General features: G+C 34.6%; 1 protein-coding gene across 26 annotated transcripts in view; it reads left to right on the top strand.

The window, feature by feature from the left end:
• LOC115222519 (kinesin light chain) overlaps positions 1 to 7,117 on the top strand; it is a 123,027-nt gene extending 115,910 nt beyond the window's left edge. For all 26 annotated transcript variants that reach the window (XM_036511655.1, XM_036511651.1, XM_036511646.1 and 23 more), the window contains 2 exons: positions 2,134 to 2,191; positions 4,469 to 7,117. In XM_036511655.1, the coding sequence (XP_036367548.1) occupies positions 2,134 to 2,191; positions 4,469 to 4,549 (139 nt within the window). In that variant the 3' untranslated portion in view covers positions 4,550 to 7,117. The remainder of the gene's footprint in view (positions 1 to 2,133; positions 2,192 to 4,468) is intronic.
• The last annotated feature ends 10,238 nt before the right edge of the window (positions 7,118 to 17,355 follow it).

Below are 17,355 nucleotides of genomic sequence, written 5' to 3'. Positions count from 1 at the left end.
GTTTTGATTGATTCTGTTTTTTTATAATAAATATTTACCTGATTTTTAACCAGTGATGAATACATTAGTTTTAAAAACCCACTCTGTTTCACTGTAATCAACCAACCAATGTATATTTCACAGGCTGCCTGTGGGACATGAACTTACTTCTTCTGTAGACGTTACTTTTACATGATTTGACATCATAAAAGAAATAATAAACACAAATATTAAACTACTGTAAGGCAGCCAGCTGGGCAGAATCGTTAGAACTTAAAGATGGATGAAATACTGCTAAGCATTTTGCCCAGCATGTTGAGTTCAAATTCTGCCAAGGTTGGCTTTGCCTTTCATCCTTTTGGGATTGATAAAATAAGTACCAGTTGAGTACTGGGGTCAATCTAATCAACTTAGCCCTTCCCCCAAAATGGCTCACCTTGTGCCAAAATTTGAAACCAATATTAAACTGGAAAAGGCACAAATTTCTCATTGCAGCTTCCTGATTGTTGCTGATAACAGGGAACTTGGAGCAATATCCTGACTGAAACCTCATCATTAGGAAACCATTAAAATGTTTATTATTTTATAACTTTGAGGAATTATGTTTCACAAGAAATCAGCACATTATTCTGACTCTTTACATTCTGAGTTCTAATTCCACCAAGGCCAACTTTCCTAGGGTGGTGGTGGTAAAATGAAGTACAAGTCATGTAGTGAAATAATATAAGCAGCTGTTCTCTTTCCCCAAATTTTAACTCTGGTGTCTAATAAGAAATTATTTTAACCATTATCATCATCATCATCCTCTTTTGGTTAATGAAATATCAAAGCCATTTTGTCACTTGAATCAATGACTTTCTATCACTGTCAGAAATCATTGAGTGTGAAAAGCTGTAGAGGCAGAACTAGACTAAATGTTGAGTTCATAATGTCTCATTACTTATTTTTGCCAAGTTAACTGTACTTTCAAATTGTTAAATTAAGGAACAGTGGATAATAATTTTTTTTTAAAAATTTATATCTAGAAACATCATTCATTGTTGCTTGGTTGTAGTTAGCCTCAATTAACAGAACTTGATTGACGGCCAACACATTCTTTGCTTCATCCTCATTATCAGTCCTTGGATGTTATTGTCTCAAATCCCAGGACTTATGGGGTCAATTACTTGGTTTTCCCGGCATACAAGTGACTGAGATCACAACATTCCCTTTGAATAGGATGCCAGTTATCACAGAGTTACAGCTGAGTGGACAGGAACAACATGAAATTGTTTTGCTCAAGAACACACTACATTCAGCCCAGTCCAAGAATTGAAGCTATGATTGCAAGATTGTAGATGCAATATCCTAACCACTATGACTACATTATCTGATGAGTCTCTTTTTCAAGGTGGTAGGGTGCGTGTTGGAGGAAAATTTAGCTTCTGTCTCTAGCAGGCTGACTAATATATAGTCTGACTTGGTGATCTGTTCCTGTCATTTAGCTTCACATTAGTCCTGAAATGCAAATTGTTTTTAGGGTTACTCCAAATTTTACAAGAGATCAGCTTCATTAGGTGAAATTTGATAAACCAGTGAAATATGAAGGGTTAATTAAATCCAATGTGCCTTCCCGAAAACATCTCTGGCCCAATGCTGATTTATAAGCTAATTATTAGTGTTTTGTGATATAATATATCAAGTATGTTTACTACAAAATGAACATCTGATGATGCTACACTTGTATGTTAACATCTCGAGTACTAAAGTAATAGTAAATGTCATATTCATAGCTAGGTAAGCATTTAATTGAAATAAACATAAAGAAAAGAAAAATGCCTGCCAACTGTAAAGATGTATGCAATTGATTTAATATCAATAATTTCAGTTTATAAAAATAAATTCACACATTTAGTTCTCCTTTTTTTGAAATTATATTTCTTACTCTCTCTCTCTTTTCGTCCTCCTTCTCCTCTTCCTCTCTGTTGCATTCTTTATGAATGATGCTACATATAGAAATTGCAATATAGAGATTTGTTTTTATCGTTCAACTAACACACCACTTTGTTTTTCGTTAGTACTAATTTCATTGTTGTTGAAATTTTGGGGTGGTTTTCAGTGTCAGTTTTTATTCTTTTTCCAGTATTTTATCTTGTACTTATTTTTATTTTGCAGTATGAAAAGAGCAAGCTCCTTGTCAGTACTCCCCACAAGCAGTAAAGATAAATTAAGTGTAAGGTTTGACTAATTTTTCTTTGAATTCTTTTTAAGTTGCAGAGTCAGCCACACTTTCAGATTGTGTAGTATGTTTTACTTAATTTTATTTGTTCACTTTATCAATAATTACTATTTTGTTTTTCTAATTATTCTCATTGGGTATTTTTTAATTGATTTGGTGGGGGGGGGGACCTAAAAAAAACCCAACTAATCAATGGATTTATTGTAAGCAAAAAACATTTATGAGAGGAAGGATTAATTTAAGCAATGTATGACTCTCATTTCAGTATGTCAGATTTTAGTTTTGTAGTTGGTTTAGGCTGACAATTCTCATGTTCTACATATTCTCCATATTTTGACAGCAGTGTGAGAAGTTTTGTATATTTGGATTTCCTTGTGACATATGCCTGACATCAGAATTTTTGGTAACTCGTCAATAAAATGGTTTAAAAACTAGCAGTGCTTTAGTACAAACCCATGCTTGACATTTAGACTTTTGCTGTAATCGGAACAGACATTTTTTTTTTAAATCTAAATAACTCCATGTATATTTCTTTACTTTTTCTGTTCTTTTATGATTTTAATTCAGCCTGGGAACTTTAGGGTTTTAAGTTAATTCAAGGATATTGAATTCAGTTTGAGAGGATTACTCAACTTTAATTAATTGAAGAAAGCAAAAGAAATTGTGAGGGAGAAATTCAGAAGTGTTTATTGCTCTCCAGGAACCAGAGTGGATTGAGTGCTTTTTACATGGCTCCAACACTGGTGAGGCCTGATTTGGCAAGGTTTTTAGAATAGATGCCCTTCCAAATGCCAATCACTTTATAGTTTTTTTCCTTCTACAAAAACTGACAAAACTGTATATCAATCAAATATAGCCCCAAGTGTGAATGTAATTTTTTTTTAAATGGAAACAAAGATGTAACATTCATATGATAGTATTGTATACTTCCCATGATATATTACTATAACTAATTAGCGCTCTGTTTGTTACGACAAGTGCTCCAGTTGATTCAATCAATGGAACAACCTGCTTGTGAAGTTAATGTGCAAGTGGCTGAGTACTCCACAGACATGTGTACCTTTATTGTAGTTCTAAAGGAGATTCAGTGTAGCACATAACAAGACTGGCCCTTTGATATACAGATACAACTCACTTTTACCAGCTGAGTGGACTGGAGTAACATGAAATAAAGTATCTTGCTCAAGGACACATCAGACTGCAGGGAATTGAACTTATGATCAGGTGATCAGTGCCATCAAACATGGTCACCACCAGGTTATTCAATTGAATTAGGATTCCAGAGGTAAAGGTCTTGTAGCAACAATGGCTTTGTTTTGGATAAACACTTTACAGAGAAAACATATTATTTGGTTTACTGCCAAATTTATAGCCAACACTCCATAATATTTGAATTGTACTGTCCCTACATTCTCTACTAGCCAATATTCTCATAAAACAATGATAAATACTAATTACTAAAGTAATTTAACTCTTATACACTGACTTCTTTCACTCAATCCCTCAATGAATATAGGAACTCTTGTAGGAAATTATGTCTGTTCCTTACTCATTCAGCTCATGTGATAACAAGAACAACTCTCATTCTATAAGAGAGAAGTATTGATTTGATGCTGATAGTAAAGCACTGCTGATGGGCTTTTTAAATAATCCTGAAATGAAGTTTCTTTTCTGAATAAACGATTGAGAATTAACAGATTGTTGAGCAGAATAGATTTTAATATTGCAATTTTAAATTTACTGTTCATTGTCCTTTTATAATGTAAGCATTTAAACTGGCCATATCCAGTCAAAATATTCCACCAGATTAACATTCAAACTGGCCATATCTGGTCACTCACATCTGTCCTACAATGTCATTCTAAAAATAAACAGTCATGTCATCAAAATCTCAAAGCTGTGAGTAAATACATTATTAATTCAGAACAATGTGAATAAATAAGCATTACATTTGAGTAATCTGAACGCTAAAGAGCTAAATAAGGTTTAAAAGTCTGAAATATATTGAGATGTAGTCTCAGCAGTGCTAATGTTTGAGTTAGGAAAATTATAGGCACTGCAGTTCCACCTATAATATGCCAAACTAGATACTCCTTTCTTTTGTAAACTTCTCACAAAACTACTTGGTCTTAACACAAGTATTAAAAAAAAAATTTCATCTGAACTGTTCTCTCTCTTACACCCTCTCCCTCTTTTTTTCCATTTTGATGTTTTTCCATAAAAATATTACTTAAAACTCAAATTTTTCTTTTTTCTGCTTTTTAATTGCAGGAAAATCGTCGATCTATAGGCGACCTTAGTATCCGAAGCAGAACTGCAAGTTCAGACCAATTGTCAAATCGGCCTTTTTGATGTCAGTTTGTCTTGTACAGCCAGCCTATGTGTATAGCATGCCACCCCACCCAGCTTACTTCTTTTATATGCTACATCATATAGCTAATGTTTACTCCTATTCCACTACTACTACCACAACCACCACCACCACCACCACCACAATCCCTTCTCTTACTGCTCAGTTGGACATCTCTTCACCCAGCTCATGTCAGATCATGTCATCTATACAATATGGGTGACTCTATTTCTTTCTCTTTTTCCTACTTTTTCTTTTCATCTGTTTTCTTATATATTTCTTCTTCATTCCTTTTGATTTCAATATCATTTTTTTTTCTTTATCTATGTTCCAATAAGTTTGACTAACATAGAGAAAAAGAAAAAGAACAATGCTGCCGAGAACCAACAGGTTTGATCTCGGTGCCATAACAGTGTTCAAAGTTATGGCTTCATCTCTCCCTTTGTGCTGTCACATTTCACTAAAGAAAAAAAAATAAGAAAGCAGTTAGCTTTATTATTATTATTAATTTCTCCCCACCCCAACAATATTTAAAAACTCTGAAATTCTGAGTGTATGATGCTTAAGAGATTCACATTCATGTTTTTGTAAATGGTTGCACTTGAAGAAGAAGAAACAAAATAGTCAATTGTGATTGTGTAAAAAGAAGACGTAGTTGACCACATAAGACAGTCTGTCAGTTCCATGTACAATCACATCTATCATGAACAGCAGCAGCACTCAAGTTTACTTATTACATTGCCAATATTTTTTATCTGCACACACATACATACACAGATCATATGGATGCCCTTCCTATCACCAACCCTCACCTGTTTCCAAGTAAAGCATTATTTTCCCATGATCATATGTTTTTCACAGGATATTGGAAGCGAAGGACACCTTGCATGACGATGACACTCATTTACAACTATCATGTGATGTCAAGACATTTACAAACACACATACACACACACATATATGGCAGGCTTCTTTCAGTTTCCATCTCCCAAATCCACTCGGAAGGCTTTGGTCAGCCCAAGACTAATAGAAGACACATGCCCATGCATTGGGATTGGATCTTGAACTATGTGGTTGGGAAACAGCCCTATAAGTATGCAATTTATTTCTGACAGTAAACTGCTACCATGAGGCAGTTATATCATAATAATTAAAATAAAAATGTTTTTAATAAATGAAACCATTTAGACTCTTTATGCTATTAGCTTTATACTTCAATTAAAGCTCTTCAACTTCTCTCTTTATAATATTAGTTTTATAGTTAAATTAACTACGGTTCATCTTATAGCAAATATTCTGTGTTTGTCATTGTAGAGAAATATATATATATTATATATATATATATAATATATATTTGACTTACTGGAGTGGTTGGCTGTTTGTTTCTTTGTTTGTTGTGTTGTTTTGGTAAGGGCACTCCAAACTAAAAAAAGCTTGTTTCTTATTTGCAAGAAACAGTCTGTTCCCTTCTTAAATTTCCTTAAAACATTGAGGTGCTGCACTCCAGTAATCTAAGATGAATGCATTTTGCATGTGAATAGTTTACACTGTATTCCCAAAGTTTATTTCACTGCTGGTATTTGTACATATCAATTTGGTGTTAAAATGGCCAGCAGGGAATTAAGTGAAATGGTCGTATCCATAGATGTCAGCTGAGTAACACGGACCACTCAGTAGGTTTCCTTATTTTGTGAATTGAAGGGGAAATAGTCCACAAAATGAGTGATATGTTTGGTGTATTTCCCCCACATTTTGCACAAAAGAGGTCTCCTTGAGTAGTTTGTTTGCATTCATGGTTTTTTTTTTTTACTTTTCCTTTATTTCCTTTACTAAACTAAGAGTTACTAACACTGAAGATCCCGAAAATACATAAAAGATAATCTGTTGAGACTGTAAATGGAGATACAATGTGATGACACGAAATAAAATGCAATGAATCTTTTCTTTATGAGGAAACAATGCTCACCACCAGTGAACGATAAGGAAATTGTTCTTGTTTCGAGACCCTCTCCCCGCCCCACCTTTCGTGATTGTGTTATATTTGGAGTAGGATTAAATGAGGGGTGAATTCAGACACAAAGCCCTTTAAGTTGAGTACCCTAAACCTGATCAGTCTTCTGAATGTGCAACCATTTTTATTATATTATTTGTTTCTAATTTATTGCAAACATCAAAATTTCCATCCATTGTTATATGGCTTTTCTTGTGATTTACCTGTAGATTTGTGCCATGTCAGGTGCTGCCCCGTCTGTAAAGTGTACAGCCTTAATTACTAGAGCACAGCGACCTTTCAACATGTTTGGTAACTCATGTACTCACTGTGTATAAATTATAGTTATAAAATGTAAATAACTTAGAGAAAGATTTTAAAAAATGAAATTAATAACAATTTTAACATTTTTGTCTCTTCCCTATATAAATTCCATGAAAAGTTATGGTAATCCCCCAGTCCTTGCCCCTTTCCCCCACTCCAAACGAAAAAGCAAAAAAAAAAAAATACGGCATTTCTAAATTAAAGAATAAGCAAGAGCTAATCTCTCATTCTAGAGAACTCTTAAGAACCTTGTAAATGATACTTTAACAAAGTTAAATAATATCTCTGAAATAAAAACTAAATATAAAACTATTATGTAACAACAATGCCATGTATTTTGTCATTGTAGCAAATAACTTTTTTGCTATATAAGGTTTTTTTTTTTTCCTATTGCTATTCCATTACACACGCACACAAAACATATATACAACATACATACACAGTATTTCCTGGTGATGTATAACTGGATATCAATAGTTTAAGAGACTTGAGTTAACAGCAGAGCATAGAGGCAAGGAAGAAATACAGCCATGTTTCGTTCATATTTATTACAAGGTGAGAGTGATAGTCAGTGTTAGAGGTGGTCGTTTAGGGGCTTTCTCTTCACTTTGAGCTTTCATTTTATTTATTTGCCATGTTTACAATGTTTTGGGATTTTTTGTGTATTTATCTTTCTTCCCCCCACCCCCACCCCAACTAATCAGCGCTCAATATCAGGCACCCATTTACTCATGGATATAGACAAATGGAGAGAAGGGACACACACACACACACACATACACATAACATGCTTTTGTTTTTTTTAATGCATCTATTTTTTTTTTCTAAAGGATAAAAGAAACAAATAAAATAATAATAAATTTGGAAGTGTCTAAAGTAATTCGTTTACTGAATCTCTCCACAAATGCTATAAAACTCTCCTGGCACTGTTAGCATTAATAGAGTAACCTTCAGTCAATGTGAATGAATTACTGAGAATATAGTTTGTCCTTCATTATTATTATTATTATTATTATTATAATAATAATTATTATTATTTGCTCCATTTCTTTTACTACAACTCAGAAATATTGTTTGGATCATCTTGCTATTAATATTTAAGTTGTGCATTTTTGTCTTCCGTGCTGTGCAATTCAGAGATCTTTTTTTATGATCTCGTGACCGGTTAAAGTGGTTTTTTTCTTTCTTGCTACCTCATTCAAGCTTTATGATGAGTTGATTACATTGTGATTCTGCAAACATTTTAGAAAGTTCAGTTTGAACAGGATGTTATAATAACTTCTTTCTTTCTTTCTTTCAATTAACTGTCCTGATTCTCCCAGCTAGTTATTTAATTAAATTATGTTTGAGAAAATCATTAAAAAAATTTTTTTTTTTTCCTCATTTAGGTCATGCAGAAAATATTTCTAGTTTAAATTTCAGAGTATCTTAAGCTGCAAAGTGGTTCTCCCCTTAGAAGCATAAATTAGTGTTAAGATATTTACTAATAACAGTATATGCTTGTACTAATTACCATCAAATGGTATTTATTGGGTGGATGATCAGACTGAATGAGCATCTGAATGATGATGGTATGTGCTGGGTGGCTTAGCATGGAAGTGGGGAGAGCTAAATTTTCTGACTATAAATTAAATATAACAAATGAAAAAATACGAAAAAAACTGAAAAATAATAAATAAACTAAAAAATCTAATAGTCTGTCATGATGCTTGTTACGTTTTAGATGAGATTGATTTTCTTTTCTGTATATATGATTATATCCAGCAATTCTTATGGGTACATCGATTGGAGTGTTGTGCATTCAGTGCTGCTCTGGTTTACATCTATATGTTTGTCTATCTATATATATATTTATATATATAGATATATATATATATATAACACATACACACACAAAACACACACACACTTGACTGACTACATTTGCTCTGTTGTTGGCTTATTCTCCTCAAAAATGCTCTCATAACTAGACTGACAGTATTTATAAGGGTTTTTTAGCAACATTTTTTTTTAAACTCAATCTGTAACAAATAGATGATAGATTTTTCAATCTAAATCTTTTATTTTGCACATCCCTATCTCCCTCATCCCAACTTGTCTTTATATTTATTATTACAATTACAATTATTACTATTACTACTCTTATGTTATTTTTTTTTTTTTCCTTAAAAATCTTTTTCTTGATAATTCATGTTCTCTACACCACCCAGTGGTGGTTCAGTTTTATCCAAGGTCAGTCATGCCTTCTGTCGGATGTAATTATTGGATCTTTCCAGTGATTGCTACATCATACAGTCACTGAATAAATAAATAAAGTAAAGCTTAGTTCATTGATGTTGTTTGTTGGTTTATTTTGTTTGTGTTATATTTCAAACTGTTTTCATTCTATTTGTCATCAGCTGTACATACAACAACACCTTTTTAAAAAAGATAGCGAGTGGGAAGAAAAAAAAAACCTTGGTTATGGTTGCTTTTAAATAATACATTCAATGCTTAAGGAATGTGTCAGCCAGTTGGTGTGAAGTGTTTGTCAACAGCTCTAAAATGTGTTATATGGGAGACATATTGCACTATGTTGTGTTTACTCAATGCCAAAAACACAAGTGTAGTTGCATTTAATACAAGTTCATTATGCTAACCATTTGGTTTCAGGTTTGATCCTACTTTTGTGTTATCTTGGGCAAAAGTGTCTTTTTCTATAAGCTTGGGCTAATGTGTGTAAATAAAATGCAGTGGGTGGAAACTGTATGGAAGCCTGATGTGTGTGTATACACACTACAATGTGTATACATGTATTTAATATGATGCAAATCCCATTTAACACCTTATGATAAAGCTGTTTACAAGAGCTTCCAGTCAATTGGCCAATCCACTCCTCATGCATTATATGTATGTATGTATATGTGTATCTATATTATATATATATATGTCTGTGAGTATATACGTATATGTTTACATATACATATAATCATCATTTAACACCTTTTTTTTTCTATACTGGCATGAGTTGGGCAGTTCATCAGGAATTAATGAGCCAAAGCTGCTGTATCTGCTGTGGCATTGTTTTCATAGCTGGGTGCTTTTTCTAAAGCCAACACCTTGCAGAGTGTACATGGTGCTTTTTTTCATGACACTGTCACAAGTCAGCTCACCAAGTACTTGATAGTCAAGACACCCCACCCCAATCCAGGACAGGGTAGGTGTTGGCCATGCTGGAGCATTGCCTTGAGTATTTTAGTTGAATGAAATCAACTTCAGTTCTTACTTTTTTTTATGCCTAGTACTTATTCTATGTCCTTTTTGCCAAACCGCAAACACAACACCAGTTGTCAAGTGGTGAATGTGTGGGGACAGACACAAAGACGCACACATAAATATATATATATATATATACACAAAGGGCTTCTTTCAGTTTCCATCTACCAAAGGGTAGGTGTTTTGCTGAGGAGGCTTTGGTCAGCCGGAAGCTATTGTAAACATTTACCCAAGGTGCCATGCAGTGGGACTGAACCTGGAACCATGTGGTTGGAAAGCAAGCATCTTACCACACAGCCACTATGTCTGTCTCATCTGTTGTACATGTATGCATATCCTCCTCATCATTTTAACATCCACAGCATGGAAAGCAGACGTTAAATGATGATGTTTTCCATGTATGGGTCAGATGGAATTAGTTGAGGCAAAATTTTTATGACCAAATTCCTTTCCTGTCACCAATCTGGACCTTTTTCCTCACGACTAAATGTTTTCAATGGAAGCTGCAAACAGGGGGCTTTGCTTGTATAATGATGTCACTCACACAAGAGGATGCTGAAAAGTTCCTGGCTTGGAGTAAAAGAAAATACAGGGGGATCAATTATTTTATTCAACATATTCCCCTCTCAGATTCACATACTACAGCTGTCCTTCAGTTTTTCTAAGCTCTGTAAAATAACTTGGGCCTCCAACCAGGCCTTTCCTGATAACTTAAAACCAGGAATTTTTCAGCACCCCTCATATATGTGAGTTTGTGTATGTATATATATATATATATATATATATATATATATATTCGTTCTGAGTTCAAATTCTGCCGAGGTCAACTTTGCCTTTCATCCTTTCGGGGTCGATTAAATAAGTACCAGTTACGCACTGGGGTCGATATAATCGACTTAATCCGTTTGTCCCCTCTGTGTGTAGCCCCTTGTGGGCATTAAAGAAATAATATATATATATATATATATAATAAGGGGTGCTGAAAAGTTCCTGGCTTTGAGTAAAAGAAAATACAGTCAACCAAGCCTTTCTCAATACCCTTACAGCTTGGAACTTTTCAGCACTCCCTTGTAACTCTGCCAATGTTGAGGCTAGAAGGTACAAACACAAACACACACACACAAATTGACAGACTTTTTTCAGTTTCCATTCACAAGGCGTTGATTAGCCTGGGACAGTTGTTGAAAACTCTTGCCCTAGGTGCCATTAAGTGGGAATGTATGTATATGTGTGTGTATATACCATCATCATTTAACATCCATAGAAGGTGGACATTAAACAATGATATATACACTCACATGCATATATATAAACACACACACATATATATAGACTATTGAAAAGGTTGCAAGCCGCAACGAAAATTTTAGGAAAATAAAAATAAATAAATGGAAATTTTACTGGTGAGTGTGTTAAATTATAAGGCACAAAAAGAGAAGGACTCTCCCCAGACACAACAATATGCTTTAACACACGAACTCATATAAAGAAACTTGCAAACCAAATCCAAAAACAAAATATATATATATATACATACACACACACAACTGGTTCATTTTTGGGAATGTCTTACTAGTAGAGAAAGAAATTCCGCTACTGTACATTGCTTCTAAGCATAATACAAAAGATTCATATATATATATATATGCACACACACACACAGACTTGGTTTATGTTTTGAATGACCTCACCTGTATAGAAAGAGTCAGTTTCTATCCTAGAAAATAGACTGTATGTATGTGCACATACATACATAACTGCTGGCTTGGATGGCATTGCATTTGAGGACTTTATTGTATTCTGAATTTCATAAGAATTTTTACATATTTTGATGGTACATTTGACAGCTTGTCACTATAATGTTCCTTCTTGTTTTGTGAACCCCAGCTTCTCAAGATTGATACTAAAGCAGTTTGTCATGTAATCAAAAGCTCCAATAATTATTGGTAGAATCTAAAATTGTAGTCTGGATGGAGTATCTACTGATTTCTCATTAGCTCACCATAAATGTTCTCTTTTTCTTTAACATGTAATGTTAACTGTGTACAGTTTCTTTTCTTGGTCCCAGATCATTAAGTTAGAACTATTGCACTTATGTTTTATTGAAGAAAACAGGATGGAGGTGTAAAGGCAATTGGATACAACTATGATAAAGGCTTGGAAGTAAAAGTGAAATCAAAATAGTTGAAAGTGATATACAGAACAGTGAGAAAGAGAAGAGAGAAAAATTCAAACATATCTTGATAAAGATTGACTAAGCTATGCAAATATATATTGAAGTAAAGTTAAGCAATTATCTAACATAGATGGAGCATATGGATTGATGGTTAAAAGAGAATGTTTTAAAAAGTGATGCCTGCTAGAGGTGATTATGTCTCTCTGTCAGATCAAAACACTGTGACAATTCTCTCTTAATATTTCTTAGACTTCTTACTGCAGAGATCATGTAAAAGTTCAGCCACCTTGCTAATGCCTTTCAGTTATAAATGTAATGTTATAAGAGGTTATTGTGCTTGAGACTGTTTTATATAATTTGCTAATGAATTGGCGGTTTTAAGTGTTGCAGAGAAAATGAACTATGGAAAGCTAAATAGCATTGTTTAAAGTTGATAAAAGATCCAAAATATATTCAGTTGAACTTTGGTGTATTATGTACAGTGCATCTATAAATGATATTCTGCCTCAAGCACTAAACATTCAATGGTCATCTATTAGGTACTCTACTAGTGCATTTTTATTCCATATTAAATTACAATTATTGTGAGTCCTTTTATTTTTATTATTCCTATTCACATTACACAAACTACCTCTGGAAATATGCTGTGCTGCAGAAGACTCAGCAAGCGCAAGTATGACCATAACTTTGTGGCCTATGCTAGGGATGTAACCAGTCCGCTTGTGCGTGCCTTTTCTTCATTGGACACTAAACTCTGCTTGCAAAGACCAGTTGAGGCAAGTGAAATCAAAGTCGAAATCAAATTTGGTGACTGGCATCCGTTGCTGGTGGAGCGCTAAGAGTACCATACAAGTGAGATCATTGCCAGAGCAACAAGCTGGCCTTTGTGCCGATGGCATGTTAAGCACACCATTCAAGTGTGATTGTTACCACATCGCCTTACTAGCACCTGTGCTGATGGTATGTGAAATATTCGAGTGAGGTTGTTGCCAGTGCTGCTGGACTGGCTCCTGTGCGGGTGGCACATAAAAGGCACCATTTGGGTGTGGCCATTGCCAGTACCACCAAACTGGCATGTAAAAGCACCCACTACACTCTCAGAGTGGTTGGCGTTAGGAAGGGCATCCAGCTGTAGAAACTCTGCCAGATCAGATTGGAGTCTGGTTCACCAGACCACAGTCAAATCGTCAAACCCATGCTAGCATGGAAAGCAGACGTTAAATGATGATGATGAGAATTAATAACAATTGATATGCTGCTATTCATGTGACAACTGAAATTTCCATTTCAATTAAAATGAGTGGTCACATTACTAACATTTATTTCATTGTTATAATTAATACAATTGTTATTATCACCATCAACATTGTCTCCATTGCTAATAATAGTATTAGAATCATCAACAGAAATATCAAAACCCAAACACACACATTCATGCATGTATACATACATACATGCATATAAGGGTCGGCTGAAAAGTTCATAGTCTGACCTAGATATTCTCAGAATGTAATCAAATGAGGTTTATTTTTCAACATAGTCCCACTTACAATAACACTTTTTCCATTAGTGTTGCAGTGCTTGGATTCCATTGGGGAAGAAGCTTTCATCGTGTTGGTCAAAAAAGGTCATTATCATTGAAATATTGATTCCCAGCCAAGAGTTTTTTTTTATATTGGAAAACATGATAGTCAGATGGGGGCCAAATCAGGAGAAAAGAAAAGCTGATCAACCAGTTGAAGACCACAGCTATGTACAACAGCCACTGAAACCAAGGACTTGTGTGCTGGAGCACTGCTCTGATAAAACAAGACCCCTTTTGTCAGTTTTCCTGGCTGAGTGGTCTTGATAACTTTTTGTTAGCATAGTACTCTCCATTGATGGTATGAGCCTTTTGAAGATAGTCAATGAACACAATGCCTTTTGCATACCAAATAACTGAGGTCATCACCTTCCCTGCAGATGAAACAACCTTGAACTTCTTTGGAGCAAGTAAGGAGGAGTGTTTCCACTGCATGGATTGTCTCTTTGTTTCTGGCTCAAAATGTTGAATCCAACAGTCATTGTGGCTTAAGATACATTTGAACAAAACCAGCTGGATCTGCCTCAAATAATGTCAGATTCTGTTGTGATGTGATGAGCCTGGTGCGCTTTTGATCAGGTGTCAGAAGACATGGTGCCTACTGAATAGATATCTTCATCATTCCAAATTCGTTGTGCAGAATATTACCAACTCTCTCATGGGATATACTAATAGCATTGGCTATTTGATTTATAGTCAATCACCTGTCATCCATCAGCATGTGGTGAACACAATGTTTTTCTCGATGGTGGTAGTTGCAGGACGTCCAGAAAATGGGTCATCTTCAAAACTCTCTATTCCCCTCCTTATTTCAGCTGCCCACTTTTGAACGGTTGATAAAGCAGGAGCGTCATCCCCTAATGTAGCAACCATGTTAGCATGTATATCCTTGGAGATTAAACCTTTTTTCTACAAGCATTTGATAACACCACAATGCTAGATTTTTCTCAATTTTCAAGAAGAGTCACTACTCATTACCTTTGAAGTCTTCTTTGAACAGTCAGATATCAGTTTATCAGGTAAGAAACTATGCAGTTATTAATAAGTAGAGTTGAAATGAATGCATGCAACATTTCACAGCTCTAGCATTACTCCTTCATAATCAGCCTATGAACTTTTCAGCCCACCCTCATATATATATATATATATATATATATAAAACTCAACTTGTGTATCTGTGTGTGTTTAAATTCCCGGCACATCTCCTCCTAGCCAACAAATCGTAGAACCACAAAAAATGGGTCACTTAAAGTTTAGGCGAATGAAAATTGAACTGCGCTATTTCTGTTCCGAAATTCATCTCGCAAGTGCAAAAATCGATAATGTGTTTGTTTAGGCCTTATCCCATGCATTGAATAGTGAATTTACTCAGTCAGCTGTTAGATGTGAACTGTGTTCACCACGCATGCAAGCATGCGTAAATTGCATGAAAAATAAAAAAATCAAGATATAAAAACGAATCGCCGTAAACATTGTAGAAATTCAGCAAAGAAATGAATTTTCAGGATGTAGCCTGGAGGGTTTTTTCATATTAATCGTTTGGACTTTGTGAACACATACCAATTGCTTTCATAACATTTTTAACGCTTTGAATTAAATGTGACCATTTTGCGTTGAGTCTGCAGTTTGAATCACTTTAACCAAATTTTAGCAGGCTGGATTTTTGATCATCATGATACATCGCCAGTGACTCCCTGAAACTCTCCCCTGAAATCCCCGTTAAGAAATCTATATATATAAAACTCAACTTGTGTGTCTGTGTGTTTAACTTTTGGATCTACCAAGTTTCATTATTAAGGATGGAAAGTAGTGTGTAGCAAATCTATAAAGCTGAAGTTGTCTGTGTGTGGCAGTTTTGGTAGCCTTCAACTAACACTATCTCCTTTGAGACCCTGCAGCGCAAGTTGACCAAAATTGAGAGTATGATAGAAGAAGGCTTGCTCTTCATTCTGTAGAAGATAAAATTCAAATCGGACCATGTTAATACCAAAAATTATTTACATCAAAAAGGTGCTTTTTTTCTATGAAAATCCCTATTTTTTACGATTTTTGACTGCTGTGTCACCATTTTTTGGCGTATTTCAACTGGAAAAATGTTCACTTGAAGAGAATAACAAGTTGTAAAATGCAAAATTTTTACTTTTCAAAAATTCCAATTCTAAAGGTTTGAAACAAACCCAAGCAACACCGGGTGATACTGCTAGTATATATATACAATTTAAAAATAGGATAAAATCTTTATAAGAAATTATCAAGTAGTTAGTGTGAAAAACCTTATATGGAAAAAATTTATTTATCATTCCCTTTAAATATATTTATTTATATTAAGGGCATTACTATACATAAATGCCTCATGCTAGGAGGGACTCTTCAAGTCAAAACTACCATATTAAACACATTGTACCGTTCACAATGTGTTTAATATGGTAGTTTTGACTTTTAAGAGCCCCTCCTAGCATGAAGCAGTTATGTATAGTAATACCCTTAATATAAATATATATATTCTTTTACTTCTTTCAGTCATTTGACTGTGGCCAAGCTGGAGCATTGCCATTAGTCGAGCAAATTGTCCCCAGGACTTATCTTTGTAAGCCTAGTACTTATTCTATCATTCTCTTTTGCTAAACCGCTAAGTTACGGGGATGTATACAAACTAGCATCAGTTGTCAAACAATGTTGTTGGGTACAAACACACACATGCATATATATATACTACGGACTTCTTTCAGCTTCCATCTACCAAATCCACTCACAAGGCTTTGGTCAGCCTGAGGCTACAGTAGAAGACACTTGCCCAAAGTGTCACACAATGGGACTGAACCCGAAATCATGTGGTTGGTAAGCAAACATATACACACATACACACACACATACATATATATAGATATGGATAGATACATATATACACACATACACACACACACACATATATTTATATATTGGGTCATCCCATAAACAATGCAGTTTTTTCAATTGCATGAATTAAAAGTTGGAGAGGGATGGGATAAACTACCTGCATCAACATTCTATAAAAGGTAGTAATTTTACCTTGTGCTTATTCTTAGTGCAGTTTGATTTTAACAGTTATTTTTTCAAAGCTATAATGGAAGTAACAAAGGAGCATATTCGGTATATTTTGCTTTATGAGTTCAATAAAGACAACAATGCATCAGAAAGTGCAGTATATAGGTATCGGACAATAAGCATAAGACAATTTCAATGGTGGTTATAGAAATTACAGTCTGGAAACTATAGCCTAGAAGATGAGCCTCGTTTTGGAAGATTTGTAGAGCTTGAAGAGGACATCCTGCAAACACTAGTGGAACAAAATCCCATTGTAACTGTTGAGGAACTAGCAGAGAAGCTTGGATTTGGTCATTCAACCATTCATCAACACCTGCATGCCAGCAGAAAAGTCTGCCAATTCGGTCAATAGGTTCCTCACAAACTTTCTAATCACATGCAGAGAGTGAAAGTGTGC

This window comes from Octopus sinensis, linkage group LG20 (assembly GCF_006345805.1).
Source record: "Octopus sinensis linkage group LG20, ASM634580v1, whole genome shotgun sequence".
NCBI classification, from domain to species: Eukaryota; Metazoa; Mollusca; class Cephalopoda; order Octopoda; family Octopodidae; genus Octopus; species Octopus sinensis.
The sequence above is the reverse complement of the archived record's forward strand: the minus strand, read 5'-3'. Positions and strand labels throughout refer to the sequence as shown.